This window comes from Eschrichtius robustus, chromosome 8 (genome assembly GCF_028021215.1).
Source record: "Eschrichtius robustus isolate mEscRob2 chromosome 8, mEscRob2.pri, whole genome shotgun sequence".
NCBI classification, from domain to species: Eukaryota; Metazoa; Chordata; class Mammalia; order Artiodactyla; family Eschrichtiidae; genus Eschrichtius; species Eschrichtius robustus.
This window is the reverse complement of record NC_090831.1, coordinates 123097334-123118543: the sequence shown is the minus strand read 5'-3', so window position 1 is coordinate 123118543 and position 21210 is coordinate 123097334. Positions and strand designations below refer to the sequence as shown.

The window sequence follows — 21210 nt, the reverse complement described above, 5'->3', positions numbered from 1 at the left end:
TTCTACCCTCTCTCTTTGTCTGTGCTAGTAACTGCCATGTGAGTAGTTAATGTCTCAATCTGGATCTAAGTTCAAATTCTTAGTGGTCGCAGTGGCTCACTTAGGGCTTCTTATCCTCTTTTGGTCAGTTCTTCTTTCTCCTCGTGAGTGCATCTGGTTTTTAAATTTTAGAATGTCTCTTGCCATCTTTTTTCTCCATTCACACTACTGTCAACCCAGTCAGAACTCTTATCACTTTATTCCTGAATTACTTCAGTACTCCAGTTGTTTCTAATATAGTTTTCAAACTTGAATGTTGAATGCAACCCCAGGGTTGACTTGACTTTAATTTTATTTATATGCTCTCTAAAAATGTACAGATATAAACTTCTTATGGTAAAACCAAAGCAAAGTTACAGATTAAACACGGACAATCAAATCAGCAACATGTATTTAATGATGCTATTTTGTTAACATGAATAGCCAATCTGTTTCTTTAATTTGGCTTAATAATACTAACACAGAGAATGGCTGTTAGCATATATGTGTTTTATAAAATGCTGTTAACTTTTAGTCTTTATTTGTTCAGGATAATTAGACCTAGTGGTTAGCCTGCGCTGTGACACCTAGCAATCCTTGAATGCCAGTTGAAAATTCTGTAAAGCTGTGTTGATCACTGGAGCATTGTGGAGTTACTGAAGCCTGCATTGGATAGATATTGAATCAATTATTTTTGGAGTCTTTACTAGAAAAATTATTACATATTTTACTACTGGGTTTGCTGGTTGGTGGGAACAAAATGCAAGTTGGTGACCTCTCTGCATCCCACTGGCTTTACAGCACGCACTGGGTGCTGAGCGGTTCAGCACCGGTTCCTTTGTTTGCCAACCTTACCAGACCTGCCTCACCTTACTTTCCTGTTGTTGTTTTTTTTTCCCATAGCCCTCAACGCCATGTTACATACTAAACATTTTTCTTTGTTTTTGATCGTTTCCATCTAAGTAGACTTTAAGTTCTATGAGGTCACAGATTTTTGTCTGTTTTATTTATTGCTGAGCCTTCCGTTTCTGTAAGAGTACCTAGCCATGTGTTAAATGTTCAATAAATATTGAATGAATGAGTGAATGCATATTAACACTTCTCTTTTAAAACCCCAAACTCAGATGCTCTTCTCTTGTGTTACGTGTTTAATGCTGTCTTCCAGCTGCGGCAAAGACATGTTTCTCTGTCCATCCTAAACACAACTAAACTGGACCTGAATTGTATAGAATTGTTTGATTTCTTTGATCAGTATATGTATAATCAGTGGCACAATTTCCTTGGTTCGGAGTCTGTATTTCTATTAATATAGCCTGTAAGTGTATTATCTTTTTAAGTGAACACCATCTTATAAGTGCCTATGGAGATCTTTCCCCCCCTTTTTAAATTGTTCAAGTCATGTCTGAGTTTTTAAATAGTAGAATTACATGTGGGAAATTCCCCCTCAAATTCCATCTGTGTATATTTTTTGTTTTTTCCTGTTTAACATTTTACATGGCATTTTAATTTTTAATACATCAATATTTCTGTTCTGTTTATCATTTTAAAAAGTCGATGCCTATTTTAAAAATGAATGTCTTTACATTAGGTTGTTGTATAACTTAATTCCCTTCTTTAAAAAAGAAACTTTATTTTGGAATAATTTTAGATTTCTGTAACCATGGTACATTTGTCAAAGTTAAGAAACCAGTATTATTATGTTACTGTTAACTAAACTAGAGACTATTTGGATTTTACCAGTTTTTCTGTTTAGTCCTTTTTCTGCTCCAGGATCCAGTCCAGGACACCAGGTCGCATTTAGGTGTCTCCTTAGTCTCTTCCAATCTGTGACAGTTTCTCAGTCTTTCCTTGTTTTCATGACCTTATTTATTGGTCAGATGTTTGGTCGAAATGTCCTTCAGTTTGGGTTGATGTGATGTTTTCGAGCGATGACTGAAGTGAGAGGTTGTGAGGTTTGGGGAAAGAATACGACTGGGGTGCGGCGCTGGTCTCAGCACACGTGTCGGGGTGCAAGTGGCGGGTGACCTAACCGTGGCAGGGGTGTCACTGGTTTCTCCGCTGGGACGTCCCCTTCCCCTCCCTGGATTCTGCTTTGAAAGCGACCCACCTGGGAAGGGACTAGCTCCGCGCGTGGGCTCGGGAAGTGTGCACATGGGTTTTGGAATTCCGTGTAAGAAAGACTTGCCCCTCCGCCCCCATTTACTTGTTTATTTAATCACTTCTTTCTCTCATAGACTCATGGATACTTATTTTATTAGTTCGGTTATAATACCGTTGTGATTTAGTTTGATGCTCAAATTGCTCCAGCTTTGGCCCCTGGGAGTGCCTTCAGTTTGGTTCCCGTCCTTTTCATCCTCTCAGCATTCCCTTACTTCCTGCTACAGGCTTTTCTCCTATTTTCCCGGTCGCAGCCCATGAACCGGCCATTAATCCAGAGCCCGGCTTCCTTGTGCTGGGTAATGAGATTCAGAAGAGGAAGATGTGGGCGCTGGGGGTCCTGCTCCTGGGCTCTGTGGGCGGAGCCTGGAAGCCCACGCATGTCTGCTCACCCAGGGATGCACGCGAGTCTCCCTGCGCCTGTCCGCATGTGTATGAACATGGAAGAGTTCACGCTGCTGTCTCTGACTCTACTCCATCACCACCTCTTGCTTGTTTGGCCCTGGTACCCGTGCGAAAACTTAACTAGAGGACAGTGTTTCTGTCCAGTTCTTTTCGTCTTTAGCCTTCCTCTGTCCAGTCAAAACACAGATTTCCAGAGTTTCCTAGGTTGGCTCCTTTTCTCCCCACCCGTTTCCATGGGCTTATCTCATGTGGTTTTTATATACCCCAACTCATTGTGTGGTCTGTATTCCTTCCTGAGATCCCCTGACATCCTGTTTTGGTTTTATTTACTTGCATACAGTCTATCATTTAAGAAAATGACTTTTCACATTGATTTGTTGTCTAACTTAACTTTTTTATATGAATATCGTATCCTGATCTTCCTCACCTGCTGTTGGGTGATGGTAGCCAGGACTTACGTGGTGTAGTGCCTGCTGTGACAGGTGCTGTCCTGCGGCCTTACATCCTTACAAGAGTGGACTTCTCAGGACAACTCTGTGACGAGGACGCTCCTCACAGCATGCGGAGAGGGAGGAACAAAAAGGTTTGGGAACTTGACCAGGTTCACACACAGCCGGTCCTAGGAGAACTGGAGTCCAACCCAGGGAGGCTGGCTTTGCAGCCTGTGCTCTTGCCTTTGTTTAAGTTGTGGATAGGACTTAGGATTTAATAGGGCCAGATGGTTGGTTTATTGGTTGGGACTTAGTTTGGAGTGGAGAGGGCTGCTGCCCACGTTCTCTGCCCCATGTCCATAACAGGCCTTGTTGTCGCCAGAGCGCTCTTCCTGCTGAGCCAGAGCATGGCCAGCCTGGAGTGGGTCGCTGTAAGGCTCAGGGTGGTGACCTGCAGTGGAGTCTGCTTGTCCTTGCGGATCCCGAACGGAGGACGCAGGCAGCAGCCCTGTGCGCTTGCCTCCTTGGGCCCCTCACTCCTAGTCTCCTTCTCATGGGGGTGTTTTCCATAAAGCCCCTCAGGCGTAAGACCTACTTCTCTTAGGTTATTAATTTTTATCTCTTACCAAGAGTTACATCTATAGGTCTCTCTAAGTTCTCCTAACCCTAACCCTTAGCCCTTACCCGCAGAATCTTATTTACCGTTAATTTCCTTTTGAGTTTATTAAAGCAATGGATCTTAACTTAAAAAAGTAAATGAAATTGGTAAATGTGACTAACAGCTGCCCTCAAAGCATTTTAAATATAAGAGCACTATTGAAGATTGGTGATTTTTCAAAATTGGCAATTTCAGTTAGGGAAGGACATCGAGAATATTGCAATCATTATTACTTAAATGTTGTTAAATTTGGATTTTACCTTCCTTAGTCTGGTCTTCAGTTTAGAGTCAGAGTTGATGCTATTGACTTAGTTGAGAAGGATAAGTAGTACCTGTAATTTATTTTTTAGTTTTCTTCAGACAAGTAGAAGCAGAACTCAGCAAGACTAGTAGATGGCGAGTGCCTTGATTTGGCAAATCCTTTAGGAATGAAAAACCTTTAAAGAGGGGCATAAAGTGCACTGAAAATGCCTAGGGCATTTTTTTTTTTTTTTTTTTTTAATTCCTCAGTCATTGGCAACTGAGTAAGGAGGGGCAGGAATGTTACCTTATTTTGGAAAAGACCCCTCACAAGTAGACTAGAGTTGGACTTGATGGAGAAGAATGCTGATTCCTGTGCTGTGTGGCCCAGTCACTGGAGGTAGAGAGGTGTGTCTTGGGGTCACCAGGGCCGTCCAAACCCAGGGCAGGGGCGGAGCTCCTCACCACGTGGGAGCGGAGCCGATGCTGTTGACCATGAGGAAATAGGGCTCGAGAACCTGTCTTCTGTTCACTCAGGTGTTGTTGTGTATATAATCTCAATATTAAAACGATACCTCAGACCCCTTCTGTGTCTCATGTGGCGGAAAATCGAATCCAAACTGGTTAAAGTAAAAGAGACGGAATTCCTTGGCTCACATAACTGAACAGTTGTGGAGTTGGTTTGGCAAAGCACGCCTGGTCAGGGCTCAGTGATGGGACTAGAGTCCATTTCTTGGCTTTGGGTGTTTTTTCTTTTTCTCTTGTTGACTGTTCTTTGCAGGCTCTCCTCTCATGGTTGCAGTTGGCTTCCAGCAGTTCTTCAGGCAGCAGGTTTCCAGGTTCAAACCTAAGTGGAAAGGGTGAGCGTTCTTGACCTTGCAGGGAACCTCCTGAGACTTTCACATCTGGTTGTGTATTCATCCCTGCACTGGTAACTACAGGGGGCTGTGGGCCGGGGCCTCGGGCTCCCTCCCATGGAGGTGGCAGTCCTTAGAGAAGGGTGGGTGCAAATTTCCCAGAGAAGGTGAACTGGTGCAGGGTGGCAAAAACAATTTGAGTTTGGTTGATTCATAACTTAGACTCTGGACTGTATAATTTTCCTTTATTTTATTTAATCTATATGTTTGTGATCCTGTAAAGCTTTACTACATTGTATTAAGGTTTGGATGGTTCCCCGCCATAACCTGGTTTGTCTTTTGAATTAAAACATAACTGTTGTTGTGGTTTCACTGTATACAGGTCGACTTGAGCTATAATCTGTTTTGAATAAGAGAAGCTGTTTTTTTCCTGGATAAAAATCATACTCGTGCCATTTCACCTATGAAACTAAACAAATCTTTTGAGTGGGAAATTTAAAAATTGGATTTTTCACAAATCCCCATCCATTTAGTAGCAAGTCATTTTAATAAAAGTTTCTTTCTGCTAATGTACGAGTATTCCAAGCTGTACCTTAATACTTCCTGGGCTGTGATATAGTGGGAAATAGTCAGAAGAGCTGATTTGTCTGCCTTCAGGGTGGGAAGGAGCAGGGGGAGCTCACGTTTGAAGGCTTGAAGTCTCTGCACGCCGGGCCTAAGAGGTAGGTGAGCCTGCCTGTGTCTGGTGTTTGCACCCAGCTGTGGGGTAGGTGATGTTATCCCGACTGTTTGGATAAGGTCTCTCAGGCAATATCAGCTTCCCTAAGGAGGACCCAGGGGCTCCAGGTTTTGTGCTCAGGATCTCTTGATTGGTAAGGCGGCTGGACCACAGGGTCCTGACTGCCCCTGAGACGCATCTCCTCCCGGGTTTCTCGGTGGTGGGGTGACTCCCCCTCCCTTCCCGCACTCAGCGCGGCAGCCAGCCTTCCTCTCGTACCTTGTGGCACAGCGACTCATGATCAGCGCATGCTAATAGACCTGCTTTTTGTTTTTAAATCTGTTTGCCAGGCACACAGCCTGCGATTTGACAAATGGAGAAAAATTGTTCTTGAGACTGAGGAACTTCCAGTGGGGGTGAAGTGGGGTGAAGAACGTGAAAATGTGATTTTAATACGTTGTAAATGCTGTGATAGTCGGAGGCAGTTTGTTTTATGTAAAACATCCTTCTAATGGTGCCTTAAATTTTGTTATTTTTTTCATGGATCTGCCTGTTTATCCCTATACTTTTTTTTTTTTTAAATTAATTAATTAATTAATTCATTTATTTTTGGCTGTGTTGGGTCTCCGTTTCTGTGCGAGGGCTTTCTCTAGTTGCGGCGAGGGGGGGCCACTCTTCATCGCGGTGCGCGGGCCTCTCACTATCGCGGCCTCTCTCCCTGCGGAGCACAGGCTCCAGACGCGCAGGCTCAGTAGCTGTGGCTCACGGGCCCAGTTGCTCCGCGGCATGCGGGATCTTCCCAGACCAGGGCTCGAACCCGTGTCCCCTGCACCGGCAGGCAGATTCTCAACCGCTGCGCCACGAGGGAAGCCCTTATTCCTATACTTTTAAAGAACAGTCTGTACACTTCCATTTCTTATCCTAATTCAGAGGTCATGATTCTTATATTTTGATAATTTCCCCTAAATGAATCACTGTCCTTTTTTCTTTTCCTCTCTATTGTGTATATTTACCAGATCATTCTCTAGCTTAAAACCTTCACTTACTTCTTTATTTGGAGGAGCTTTGTGAAGTTTATAAACGTGGAAACTTATCCCGTCATGCCCTCTTACGGAGAGGTTGGTTCCAAATCAACTTTGAAGTGTTTTGTCATTGATGGAGCAACTTGTTAGTTTAGTAACAGCTTTGGTTTTGTCCTGACATACTTTTCCGGAGGTGTTGTTACTAATGGTAGAAACACATAGAAGGTATTCCAGCGTGTTAGGCACGGAGGATTCCAGTGGAAAACATGAAGTGCTAACTAATGAAATGATACCTCTTCACCATGACATAAAAAATGCACCTTAAGAAATGCATTGTAGTGATATCCGTGTTGCACATCAGTGAAAACGAAAGCCGTGTTCCCAGTGCGGGTTTTTATCAGGCACGGTGGTGCCGCCTGCCAGGACCAAGAATTTGTGGAAGCAGCAGATGGGACTAGTTGTGATGAGTTTCTGAGCTAATGCAACAGATCATCCCTTTTTATCTGATTCCTCTCCTTTCTAGCTAGGCCTTTGAAGTGCTAAGTGTCTGAAAATAATTTGCATAGAATTACCTGAGCTCATCTGTTAACTAACCAGCAGATGTGAAAGCAAAAAATTGCCACAAAGTCATTTTTAGAATAAAGCTCCAGCCTCTCCCGAACTTTGGCGTCTTTTTGCCCGGCCTCACCGTCTTCCTAACTTCTTCCCCACTTTCTGTGTTTCCGCCAGGCTGGGATCTGCTGTGGGGTTTAGTCTTCTCAGCTCTGAGGACTGTCATGTTTGTTCCACTCAGCACCCCAGGCAAGGTTGCACTTTGAAGCTTTTACGGGACTCAGTCCTATCTCTGTGATCTCATTCAACTGTCTTTATCTTAAGTTCTGAAGTCTCTCCATTCTTCTCGTTCCCTCAATTCTTGTAATTTGGGCTGTTTACCTAATTTGGGGTCCACCTTCGTTTGCAGGGTCTGCTGGCGGCCCCTCTCCGCCCTTACGGCCCCGAACCCAGCTGGCTGCTGCTCTTACCTGAGCCCCTTCCGTTCTCTCTTTGCCTTTTGAAACCCGACTCAACTTTTAAGGTTGAGTGGTCACTTTGCTGCCATCCTTCTGCAGCTCCTTACTTGTGTCCCCCACCCTCAGCCCCAGTACTTCTGCATATTTATCTCATGTTGTAAAGTCCGTTCTTTTAGCCCTTCTTAGGTAGGTTATAAGTGCCGCAAGGGCAAGTTCTGCGCTTCATTCATCTTTGTATATTCATTGCCTGATTCTTACTAATCATTAATTACATGCTTTCTTTGCCCCTCTCTCAGCTTGAATAATCCACCATTTGTGTTCTCTTTTCGTGGTTTTGGTGGTGGAATATTCCTACAGAAAGTTACCACTGACCTCTGGGTTCCTTTTCTTTCTCTAATTCCTCTCCTTAGGCAATTTTCTCTGTGCCCGAGGGCTGTATGTAAGCAGGTACATGAAACCCTACTCAGTTATTCAAGCCAGAAAGCCATCTTCCCCATATTGAAATCCTTGCCACGTTTGCTCTCAAGTGACTCTTGAAATCATTTCCTTTCTCTCATCACCGGTGTCCTTGAAGAAGCTGCGTCGTCACTTGTCTAGGGTCAGTCCCGCCTTCCAGTCTCACCTGGCCTCACCTTTGCCTTTTACTCTCTTCCAGCCCCTCCTGCCGCTGCACTGCAGTCAGCTGGGCTTTCCAGAGTGTAAATCTTCCCCCTGCCCCTTTACTTAAAACACTCTATGACTTTCCATTGCGCTTAGATAAATTAAAGCACAAATCCCTAATGTGGCACCTTTGCACCATCCGATAGAGGAATGTCCTTCTACTCTTTTGACGATACAAGTACCAGTTTAACACTTTGATGAACAAATGTTCTGGAAGAGGACACTCGTTTAGACTCTGTGGTGTGAATTGGACACCCGGTGGACTACAGGCCGAGCCCACGTTGCACAAAACCGGCTTCCAGAGCCTCTGCAACCACAGGTGGGGTGGGAGGGGTCCCTGCCTTCCTTCTCCTCTGGCTAGCAGAGGAGCCCCCATGGGAGGAAAGGTGGCACGAGGCAGAAACACAGACTTTCATCACAGTGTTGAAGGTGAGAAGCATGGTTGAAAGTGCGTGTAGGGGGAATACTTTAATTTGTACAGTTATCACATATTGTGCTGTATATTTTCTACCTTTGGTGCTGTATGTAGATTTTACTTCTTTTTCAGATTTATCTTTTTCAGTCATTTATGCCTGTAGCAACTAATTTAATGATGAAAAACTTAGAATATGTGTCTACATTTTTTTTCACTCCGCAAGTGTGGATCTCACAGCTCGTAACTGTATATACTTAACTCCTGTAATGGGTCACATTTCTGTAGGATGACTGCAGTTTAGGAGTGGAGTATCTTTGTAAATAAAAATGTCTTTTAAAGGTTGTCTTAAATAAAAATTTATACTTGGAATGAAATATTTTTAAGGACTTCACCATGCAGAACAAATGAGGACCCTTCTTGCAAATATCAACAGCATAATTATGTGTCATTTCTTTTGTTGATTGTTAGTTTGCTGGGGATTAAAACACAAGTGGTCATATTCAGGCTGGTTAGATTAGTGATTTTAATATGAAACCATTGCTTTTAGAATAATCATGGGCCAGACTGGGAAGAAATCTGAGAAGGGACCAGTGTGTTGGCGGAAGCGTGTAAAGTCAGAGTACATGCGCCTGCGGCAGCTCAAGAGGTTCAGGCGAGCTGACGAAGTCAAGGTATCCTCCGTCTTCTGTGAAAATGCGGGTACAGTTAAGGATGGTTTTACCCCCTAAAGATAAGTTTTAATTTGAAAGGGTAAATGGAATTTACTGTAAGATAAATGAAAACTTGGAAGTTAAGGTCCTTGGTCTGTCTTAATTAACATAAAAATCGTACCATGCACATTAGTGAAGTGGAAAGATTTTAATCTAATGGTTATTCAGTCTACTTGGAAATCACCATCTTTTCAGTGTAGCTTTGTACTTCATGTGGAGACCCAGGACCCAAGTGTAAAGGAATGTGTTTCATGGTACTGTGTTCCTAAAGTCATTGTGATTTAAAAAAAATACAGATATATACAAAGTTAACAAAGAGAGGATGGAAATAATTTCCTATTCCCCTTCTACTCTCAGTAAAATAATAGATGTGGTGTTTTTGTATTATTTGAACGTGGGAAGCCACAGTTTAGTGTAAAATCCATATGCTTTTGAAGGAATGTCCCTGATACTTTTGAGGAATGACTCAATTTTAACCTTCATTAGAGCTGTTGCAAATTTTCTAACAATGAACAATTTCTTTTCTCCTCTCCTTCATTTTTTTAAAGAGTATGTTTAGTTCCAATCGTCAGAAAATTCTGGAAAGAACAGAAATCTTAAACCAAGAATGGAAACAGCGAAGGATCCAGCCTGTGCACATCCTGACTTCTGTGAGCTCATTGCGCGGGACCAGGGAGGTTGGTGAACTCACGCGCTGTATGAATTATCAGTGCATCTTGGTTTTTGCTGTTGGAATGTTGGTTGGTTATCGAGAGGAGGCCATTGACCTCGGATGTCCCTTGTTTTATTGTTATTTCTTTTTAATGTGCAACTGATTCCTAGATTTTTATAAGACTGTTCATTAAAAAAGAACTTTAAATACTCTCGAATGTCCTCATCAGATCACAAGTTAGAGCAAGGCTTTCTGATGCACAGTTGTCTTTTTTCCTCCCCCTTCATGTGAATTAGCCATGCTGTAAGAAATGGTTCTTTTTCATCCATACTCATGGAGTAAACAAGCTTCTTATTATACATTTTGTCCAAATTCTAAGGCTCTCTCTATAAGAATTTTTAAATTTGGGGTTGAGAGGTCAGAATTTCCTTTTTTAATAGAATTTTTTTGAACGAACGAGGTAGATCTTAATCACTCCAAAAAATTACTGTTTTCAAAGGAAGGCAATAAATCTATGGTAGATTTTATAATGAGATAACACATTAAAACATAGTGGCAGCAAGATGAAAAGAAAATGGCAGAAACTTACACAGTATAGAACCAGTCAGTAGGATTTTGGTTAAAGCATTTCTGTTTAAGTACCTGTTTTATGCAGGAAGACATGGCATATGATATGGAATGCTATTTGAATGGGCATGGAAGCAAAAAGAGGGAAGAAAGTGATTTGAAATTTAGATTATACCATGTAGTAGATGATTGTTGACCTGGGTGTCTAAACATGGAAGGCATCTAAACAATGGAATTTGTTCTAAAATAATGTTTTCAATGAGCAGTCATTTCTTATATGGTATTGTAATAGTCAAGCACTAATTTGCTGTCTTATGAGACCTGTTGAGATTGTGTGACGCACTGGCTTCAGAGACTGGTCAGTGCTGTCATAGTAGCTCAGTCTGTGCTACAGACACGGTCCTAGTGGTGATTTCAGTGATGGTGCTGGTGGTCTTGATGGTGACACCATATGGCTTGGGATGATCCTTAGTTATTTATGCATTTTGTCAGTTGACAGCTCGTTAAGCTCTGACTTGCGGTTGTATAAATATGTGTTATATGTTATTAACACCTTCCAGTCATCTGCAACAGGTCAGGACCTACACATTAGAGGTAAATGACTAATTAATATACTAAGGGTGAAAGGGATTCTTTTCTATGCCAGTCAGAATGTTCTCAAAAGGGATCAGGATGCAGCCTCTAATTCTGTTGAAAGTGACCTTTTGGAAATTTTGAAGTGAAGGGAAAAGAAACCTCGTTTTTTTCTCTCCAGAGGGATACATTTTAGAAATTTGGAGAAATAAAGTAGGAACACATGGAATACTTAATTTTGCCACCCATTACAAATCTCAAAATGCTGTTGAAAGCCCAACCTACATTTATAATAAAAGTTAACATCAGTAATGATTTCTGGCACTGCACTAGGTACTACTCTACCTCATTTTGTCTTCGTGATGGTTGTATTACCACTTTTTTATTCCCAGGTGAGGAAACTGAGCCTTAGGAGAATTAAAGTCAGTTTCCTTGCTCTAATGATCTGATGTGGGCCTGGAAGAGTACACTTTGCTCAGACACATTAAGAAATTATTAAAGTTCATTATTTATGTACAACCGGAATTGCTCATGATACAATTTTTGGTGTTAAATTTAAGAGTACAGTTTATTCAAATGAGTATTTACTAATTGAATTTTGCTTTTAATTTTGTCAAGTGGAGATAAAAGTCATTGAATGTAAAGATACCTAACTTTTTATTGAGTTCATGAGAGAAATTGTAAGAAGAAATTAGCATTTTAATGAAACAAGTGTTTTTCTAAACTTAGTACCCCATGCAGGTTGAGAAAAAACATTTTCACAAAACAGGAGGGGAAAAGGAGGAAAGTAACCCCTAGTCTCAGAAATTTAGGTTTTGTTGCATGGAACTCTGGTCAAAGCACATTTGTTTTTGAGCCACTCTTAATTACTGGTTCTGCTTGAAGTGATTCGTCTTTTACTCCTCCTAGCCCCCAGCCCCTTTAAAACCATCATCACTGACTTTTGGAAGCTGAAGGTTTATACAGTTTGTGATAAGCTTCTTGGTGTTATCACAATAAATAATAGAATTTTAGGGCTGGAAAGGACTTTAATGATCTCTGTCTAGTCTCCTTACTTTTCAGATGAGACTATATCCCTGTTATTTTTTCTTCAGTTTGAGCATTTCCAGCAATATATCAGTTTCTTTTATATGCTTTAAAAGTTGGAGTCAACTAGGTCAGAAGCAGGAGGATAAGTAAGTTAGCCTGTTTTGCAACGACTTTCCTAGTAATAGGCTTTGTAGGCTTGGCAGAATTTGGGACTTCACTGTTGACCCAAACACCTAGAAAGTCCATGGCTTTCAACATTTGGAAGTGCTGTTGTAACATTGTTTTAATTAAGTCCTTATTTTTATAAGCTGATCCTTTATAAGTGCTGTCTTCAGTTTAAATCCTTTGAGCATGACGATGATACAATGACAGTTTTCAGTCATTCACTCAAGTCTTCTACTTTATTCCCTTCTGTACTTGTAGAAGGGGATAAGCTCAGTTTTAAAATGACCAATTTTATCTAGGTTATTTTAGTAAGGAAAGTCTGACAAGTTTACTATCTGATCTAATGAAGTGACTGCTGTAGATTCTGACTTGAGATCAAGGAGCCCTGCAGTCGACCTGGAGACCACATCTTTAGTCTGTTGTTTCCTTAATGCATGCTTTTAGGAGACTTGTGGGTACTTATTTTTTGGTGTTGAAGTTACAGAACCTAAGCCGTGTTGCCCATAGGATCTTAATACAGAGTATGTGTCTATTTTCTCTTTTTAAAAATACTTCTGACTTCTTGAAGACAGTCACTGTAATATATGTTACATATATTTCCTTTGCTCTTCAGTTTATCTTTTTAAGGAGCATTCAGCTTAAAAATGTTATGAAACGATACAGGCCAAGGGATATACGCCGTATTGCCATAATATGTGGTTGTTCGTCAGAAAATTATTTCTAGGTGACATTCATTACTTTGTCTCATCAGTCAGTAAAGAACTTTATCTTCTGTAAGTCTGCACATTGGTAATCATGTTCTTTAATGTGTCTGTTTTTCCAGTTTTGATGAAGAAGCTGGTTTAGGAGTTACTCTTGTAGTTCTTACTAGTGCATTTCTTTTTGTGCATTTTCCATTTCTTGCTGAAAACAACAAGGCACTCTTCCCTTTCATTGATTCTTCATATCAAGATTTTTATTACTTGTATGTATTATGACTGTGAAAGGGAGGCTTGCTCAAATGATGTCTGTCTTCTGGGCAAGTGGTGTGATTGGTTTAATAATTTAAAAATATCCTGCCAATATGCATTTTTAGATTCCCAGGAGAATGTAATGTTCTTGTAAGAATTCTGTGTCTTGTTTACTAATGAAAAGAGTAAGAAAAGTGGGGCTTTTTCAGAACGTTTAGCATACAACAAGCAGCATCAGAAGGACCTCCTAGTCCTCATATTCATGAAGAATTAAAAGTCTTTTGGACTTTTCAGTACGTACAGGTTTGCTCTTCCTATTGATATCTTAAAATTTTAAGTTCATCACCTATCATTTGATATTTGCAGATGAATTTTTTTCGGGGTGGGGGGGCTTCTTTCATGACACAGAATGTGTAAGTTCTTTCGTAAGTTTGCAATTTTGGCTTATTTTTGTTGAAGGAGAAGAAAAACATTGTCTTGTTTACCTGTAAACACTTGATGATTGCATTATTTATTGACGTGGTAATGCACTTTCCTCAGTTAATTGTAAATAGAAATTTAGTTACTATACACAAAGAAGAAATAACATGCTGGTGTACCCAGTGTGTAGTGGTCTTTACTTAAATATACTCCCAACTTTCAACACAGTAACATGCTTTCTTTCCTTTGTGAGTTTCAGGATTACAGGACCGGTATGTCCTGCCCAGCATTTGAGCAGATGTGGCAGGGAGCTGGGTCACTTTTCTCATGTCTTAGACATTGATGAGTGGTTCTCCCAAGTGTGTGTCTTTACTCTCAGTCTGAACATATCCATCCTTTCTTGGTTCCTCAAGGAACTGGTTTCTTAGTTGCTTTCTGCTGCTCTTTGTCTCTGAACCATCTGTTGGTTGAATCTTGTGTTAACTCTGCCAGTCCTTCCTGCCCATGTCACTTTTTCAAATCACGGCAGCCTTTGCTTTCCTTTCTGGCTTTCTTTCGGCTGAAATAGATGGAATATTACTTAAACGACCATAAGGAGGTGTTCCTTTGCTTTTGAAAGGAAGCTAATATAAGCATTTTATGCTTTTCCGAGAAGGCCATTTAGAAAAAAGAAAGATCACTTCTGTTGTTTGAGTTTATATATTATTATCATATATTAAAGATATATCATACACGCAGGATGTTTGAGTTCATATTTTAAATTTAAGATTATATATCTTAAGTTTAAAAAGTGAACTTTTCAAAAATGTCAAATGTTTATTTTGTACTACTAAATAAACCAGAAGTTGTGTTTAATTTGCTGTTTTTCTCCAAGAACACTGTGTATACAGTTTGTGTTTTAAAATTTATTGTTAAATTGACCATTACAAAGATCAAGTCTGTCCTCAGAATACAAAACCAAATTTCGACAGCTGTTTTGAAAACAAACAGAATGAACCAAAACCCAAAGAAATGCTTATCTAGTCTGCAATGTTAAAAAGTGTTCATTGCTCTGAAGAAATAAGAAAATTTTATTAGACCTAGAACTACGATCACAATTTAGCTTGATAATTTGGATTGACTTAAATCCACTGCTTAGGATTCTGTTTTATCTTCTCTTACTAGATTTTGTAAAAGAATATTATTTGAGTACCATTTTGAGAGGGTTGGGCAGATTTCATGAGCTACCTTGGCAGCCGATGAGGCACTTTTAATACTAGCTAATGTGAATATCTGTTGGGTTAATGAAACTTTTGTTTTTTATCTTTTTCTTCAATTAAAAGGTCATTGTAAAATATTAACTGTAAAAATTCAAATAACACAAATATATGAAACAGGAGCAAAAGGTCCTGTCGTCCAAGCCCTGTGACTTTTATTCTCTCAGATTTCTTTTTCTATAACATGTTAATTATAATGATAATATATATTTTATTTTAAAAAGTTATTCCCAGATAAAACATGCCTGCCTTTTGGGGCCGTCGCTTTACATCTGTCCAGGTCTAGGTCTTCAGTATCTTCAACGATGCACAGTGCTTGGTCCTGTGGATTTACCATAATTAATTGCCCTGTTCATAATTGATGAACGTTTAGGTTTTTATTTTTTCCTTTTGCAGTTAGCATTTCAGTGAATATCCTTCATACACATCTTTGCATCTTTTGAGTAATTTTGTAGGAAAAGTTTCTAGAAACAGTATTACTAGGTCAAGAGGATATGCATATTTAAATTTTTAATAGCTATTACCAGATTGCCCCCCAAAAGTTTTACATTTACACTCTCACCAGCTGTTTATAGTGGGGTCTGTTTATCTATATTCCCAACATAAAATGTTAATCTTTGTCAGTGTGATAGGTAAAACATTATTGTAATTTGCTCTCCTTTTGTTAATCAGTGAAGTTAATTTTAAGTACCTATTGTTTGTTTATATTTCTTTTATGAGTTGGCTGTTACTGTCTTGGATCTTTTAAAATTGGGTTGGACTTTTTCTTATGATTTTTAAGGACTTTTTGTGTATAATAAATACTAGTTTTTAATCATCTGTTCTGCAGATTTTCCCCCCCATTTTCATGTTATTTCTGGTATGTTTTGGTTATACAGAAGTTTTAAATGTTTATGTAGTCAAATTAGAATTTCTTCTTCTGATTTCTGTGTTTCTTTAAGGCTTACAAAGCCTTTCTCCACTTCAAGATTATAAATTATCCATCTTTCCTTCTAGTTTTCATTTTTATATTTTAACATCATTTAACCTATTTGGAATTTCCTTTGGTGTAAAGAGTGGGTGGGGAATTGCGTTTTCAATTTTTTTTTTCTATTTGGCTTTGTTGTTTCAGCACGATTCACTAAATGATCAATCCGTGAGCAATTGGGGAGCGGTTATAAATCTGTTTTGCAAAGATCAGCAGAATTGGCCTGTGTGATTTGGTGGTCAAGGAGCAGGTTTAGCACCTGGGCAAGGGCTTCGCGCTTCTGAGACTACGGTCCGGTGGCCGTCCTGCCTTTTTACCTTAGCCAATGGCTCTGCTGCTCTGTGGCGTTCAGCCCCACGTCCACTCACGGGAGCGAGGCTTCACAACGGCTGTGCTGCCACAGCTGATGGAAACCATGACTTTATTCTTTGTTCTGCTTCTTAGTTTTTGTTTACTTTCTTTTTTTCAATGATAGAAATGGTCTTATTTGCCACTCACAGGACTATTATTGAATTAGGTTCTTGAGTTTGCATGTCATGGACAAACGTGGCTCTGGTTACGTGCTTTACATGCTGCGTTGAGTGTTTTTGTAGTTTTACCAACTTATGTCCTGTGACTGTTGTTCTGTTCCTGATCTCCAGTATTTTAGCAAAACTGCAGATTATGAGGAGATGATTTACCCTAACAGCCCCCTTCAGACCCAGACTGCATTGGGTTTTTAATAGTTACTATATTAACTAGGTTTATAGGTTTATGACCTCTGTACTCGGGCTCAGGCTTCTGAAGCTAGGATGCAGGGAAGAGCTTTAAGGGTCCAAACTTCCTGAAATTGTACTTCACATGTTACCTGTTCTGTGTGAAATGCTGTATATGCCCCCCCAGCCCTGCCCCAGAAGAAGTGCCAGACTGATGCTTTTATAGGGTGGCATCTTTCTGTTGTTCTTAAGTGAGCTCAGGGCAGGAGCCCTTGTGTTGCTGGTGGAGGTTCCCCCCCGTCCGGACGGCTCTGCAACATACATATCTAGCAGCAGAAATGGAAATAATTCGCCGTCTGGCATGAACCACTCTTGTATTCCTTAGCTCCAGTGCCCTTGATTAGCTGCTTTAATTAAGTGTGTCTGTGTCAAGATCTGATCAGGATGTTTTATTTCTGACCCTCTCCTTTAACCACCCTTCTCCTAATCATCCTTGTAAACCTTGTTGGGAACTCACTTCTACTATGAGATTTTCTTGACCCAGACCTGATACTTACCTCAGTCCAGTTTTTTCTTCAGTACTTACTTCACATAAAAGCAGTCTGAAATTAAGTTATGTACACTATCATTTTCACCAGAAGGCCTAGCTAATTTAAAACTTGGTGTGTCGTCTTTTCTCTACTCAAATCTTGAAGAATATGGGTAGTTTCAGAAATCATCCTCAGCTTTTCCCTAGAGTTGGGTGGCAGCTGATGCTTTCTTTCATACACCTTAGATGTGAGACAGTTCCTTATTGTTTTTACTCGGAAAAGCTAAAGGATATTAGACAACATCACCAGTTCGTTGTGTCTCTGGCTTGAATTAAATGGACCAACCAGGATCCAAGAATATTTGTAGCTTGGCTAACTGAGTGTATTTTTTCCCCCTACTATACGGAAGTCGGACCTAACCCTTCTAATGTTAAAGATTGTTGAGAGACCGGATGGCTATGACTGTTGCCCTTTGGGATGTCCCACTGTAAGATGGGGAGTCATACCTACCTCCTAGGGTAGTGGTGAATTTTAAAGAAGTTAACTTTGGTAAAGTCTCTAGCACAGTGCTTGGCACATAGTAGGGTGTGTTAATTTCTTTCCCTTCCCTGCAGGCCATTCACCTGCTCTTCCCTCTACGATTTTCCATAACACAGTTTTTACTTGGAACCAGCCTTCTGCCAAGAGTCTCAGTTTGGTTGTGTACTCCTACAACTACTATTTTTGGCTTGACTTCCCTCTCCAGCTCCCAGTGGTCCAGCCACACAGTCGCCTATTGTACCAGCTGGTTGATGTAAGTCTATCCATCCTCAGAGGAACCTGGTTACTTACCAGTAAGCTGTGTTTCTCTGAAAATGTAGCATCCTTGGTAACTAATACAGTTGTTTTCTTTCTTTACCATCAATGATGGATTACCTACAACAGCTTCCTTGTGTGATCCTCAAGTTGGAACTAGAATTAGAGAATTTAATTTGTTGATATAGGTCTCCTAGTGAGTTCCTGAGTCCAAGACATATGACTCTGATCAGGTAAAATGCTGTGGAGACCCATGAGGTCAAAATCCTATTCAGTGCTCTGAGTGATATGAGACGATAATATAAAGTGTCAAGGATGATACATTTTCAAAGAAAAAAAGTTACTGGTAAGTAACTGGGATTTTTGAGTAATTTTCCTGTAAGTCAATAAATAAGAATTCCCAAACTTGTTTTACCAACAAATGCTTTTGCATTTGAATATTATTTCATAAATGAAAGGGATATGGTTATTAGTTAAGGTTAATAGTTAAAGAATGGGGTAGGTTTCTAGAGATACTACATAGATAATGAGGTGGGTGTAGACCTTCAACTTGCTAAATAGGTGTTCTCTTAGCTTTAAAAAGAAATTGAAGTCGAAGTCTCCATTAGGGACAAATCAGCAAATGCAGTCGGTTCATTCCGGAAACATTTTTTGAGTGCCTACTCTTTTTTGAGACACTGTGCTGAGTATTGTTGCGAGACAGAGGTAAAACCACACTCTGCCACAGCCGCTTAGAGAGCTTATTTCCAGCCCCTTGGTGACACTTTTATCACTCAGAATTGAGGTGATGGGTCATGGGGGTATGGCAGGTGTGGGGTTGGAGATAGTACTTAGCGCTGCAGCCTTTGCTGCCTTATTTTCTGTGCTTCTCTAAGTTCTTTCTGTTCACGGAAAAGTCAGCTGACCTCGTTCAGTAGACTCAGAGCATTTTCTCTGTCACTAGAGCAAACAGGTGGAGCAGAGCCAGCGTGCCTCCTGTCTGGTAGTTGAATAGGATATTCAGCTGTCCTCCCGTAAGTGCCACCTTGGATTTAGATATTAAAGCAGGTGAATAAGTCAGAGTTGGAGAAGCAGCCACTCCCCCTCGTCCCCCAGGCTTTAAAGGGGGCCAGTCTTCAGAATTAAAATCACAGAATTAATTTACCTCCACCATGTGTAAAACAAAAATCAAAAACTCCAATTTAATTGTTTTGCAAGAAATGAAATTATTTTGTATTTAAAACCACTGGGTAGTGTATAACACTTTATTCCGTAGTTATAACCACTCCTTGCCCCAGAGTGACCTGGTTAAGTAACTGAAGAAGAAGGAATGAAGATGCGGTAGGAATAGGACAAGAGGCAGATGCTGGGGGAGGAGGTGCCCTGTGACACTGTTGGGTGTCTCTCTTGCACAGCACCCACTGCACGGGCATCTCAGGGTGAGAACTAGAGCACAGGCATGAAGCTTGCGGGTGCTGGAAGCAGACTTAGGCTTCCACCCTGGCTTGGTGATTTCCTGCCTTTCTGACCAGGCAAGTTACTTAACCTCCCTGAGCCTCAGTCTCCTCCTCATTGTGTGAAATCGTGATGCCAAAGGCTAAGATGAGAAGTGGTTAAGAAAATGTATGTAAAGCACTTAGCACAGTGCCTGCAACACAGTACGTGCTCAATAAATGTTAACTGCTGTTATTATTGGACGGATGGATGAGGAATTGCATCAGAGGCCAAAGAAGGAAACAGGGAAAGATTGCGGGTTCTGGAGTTTTAGTAAACTGTTCACACCTTCTTATTTACTTGAGCTATGAGCTTTCTAGTATTATCTTTAATCTTTGCCCGTTTGGAAAGCAAATTAATGGATTAATCACTGTCACAGTTCTTCCTAACTACTCTACCTTTAAACCTTCACTTCCACTGAGGAAGGAACTATTTTTGTGCTGCGGTGACTGTGACTATTGGAAGATTATCCCCCTGGCCTGAGGAAATGCTGAGGGCCAGGTGGGCCTGGATGCCAAAGACTTCCACTCTGATTTCACCAAATCTAGACCCGCGATTTTTAAGTCCTCTTAAATAAAAATGAAACATTTAATAATTATGTGTGTTGTATAGACATGACTTTTTTGGTTTCATTTTACTACTTCAATTCTACTTCTTTTTGCTCTATTTTCATGGATTACATGTCCAGGGTATTTTTGAGAAGGCTCTGGAGACCTGATAATTGGGTGATGGTACTCTTTTAAGAAAAGCTGGATTCCTAGACAGGATGGAAAGTGCTGTGGTATTTGGGCACAGATCTTTACCGTATTTCATCAAGTCAAAGATGCAAACCTTTTAACATTTTAACATCTGAAACTGGCATGCATCTTAGAATCACTATGATAAGAAAGCATTGTGTTATAGTTTAATCGGCAACATTATTTTCTTAATGATACAGAAGATAATGGTGTGCTTTGAAATTGATGTCATCGTAGATTGGATGAAATATGGTATTTCAGGGAAATATATTTACTTAACCGGTATTAGAAATGTATAGAAATGTGGTATCGTGACAATATGTGTAGTGGGTAAGAGCAGGGGCTCCAGAGTCAGACTTTCTGGGTTTAAATTCTAGCCCTAACAGTGTATGACTTTGGGCCAGTTACGTATCCTTTCTCTATCTTAGTTTTCTCACCTGTAAAATGAGCGCTAAGAATAGTCCCCATCATACAGCGCTGTAGTGAGGACTAAATATAAGACATGTAAGTGTTTAAAATAGTGCCTAGCACATAGAAAGTGCTTAATAACATTAGCTATTATTGTTAATAATTTAGAGATTACACTGCTGCAGAATTGATTTGAATCCATTTCGTTGTGATTGAAATTCAGGTCTATTACCTTTAATATTTGTGTATCATCTGATAATATCAGCAAATGACACTTGGGTTTTTAAAAAGGGAAGGTAAAGGTAAGAAAGGTTAACCTAACAAGTTTCTATATTCTTATTAAGTAAGATTTAAGTGGCATATTTGGTGTCTATATATATAGTATTATTCCATGTGGATGAGATGTAAATGAAATTAAGCAGTGAGGTAGAACATTTATAGTGAAAGCAAGGAGCAGTTAATCTGAGGCCAACCTAAATATAATATTTGATTCTTATTGATACTGGTAAGTATGGAAAGGGTTGGAAGGTTTTGAAAATTTGCAAAATCTGAAGCTTTTTCTATCACTAAGTAAAAGAGAGGAGAGAATCCTTTTTGGTTTTTATGAGCATACCGTCTCAGTAAAGAAATTTCTTTTTCAAAATGCTGTAAGTAGGCAACATCTCTTTATAATATGATGCCTACAGCTTCAG

General features: G+C 40.1%; 1 protein-coding gene across 6 annotated transcripts in view; it reads left to right on the top strand.

Moving 5' to 3' along the window:
* The window catches only part of EZH2 (enhancer of zeste 2 polycomb repressive complex 2 subunit), a 63374-nt gene that overhangs the window by 15486 nt on the left and 26678 nt on the right, over nt 1–21210 (top strand). For 2 of the 6 annotated variants that reach the window (XM_068549618.1, XM_068549619.1), the window contains exons 2-3: nt 9139–9262; nt 9850–9978. In XM_068549618.1, the coding sequence (XP_068405719.1) occupies nt 9146–9262; nt 9850–9978 (246 nt within the window). In that variant the 5' untranslated portion in view covers nt 9139–9145. Of the gene's footprint in view, nt 1–9138; nt 9263–9849; nt 9979–17719; nt 17899–21210 lie in introns of those variants that run through there. The other 4 variants (XM_068549622.1, XM_068549620.1, XM_068549617.1 and 1 more) reach the window with 4 other exon arrangements.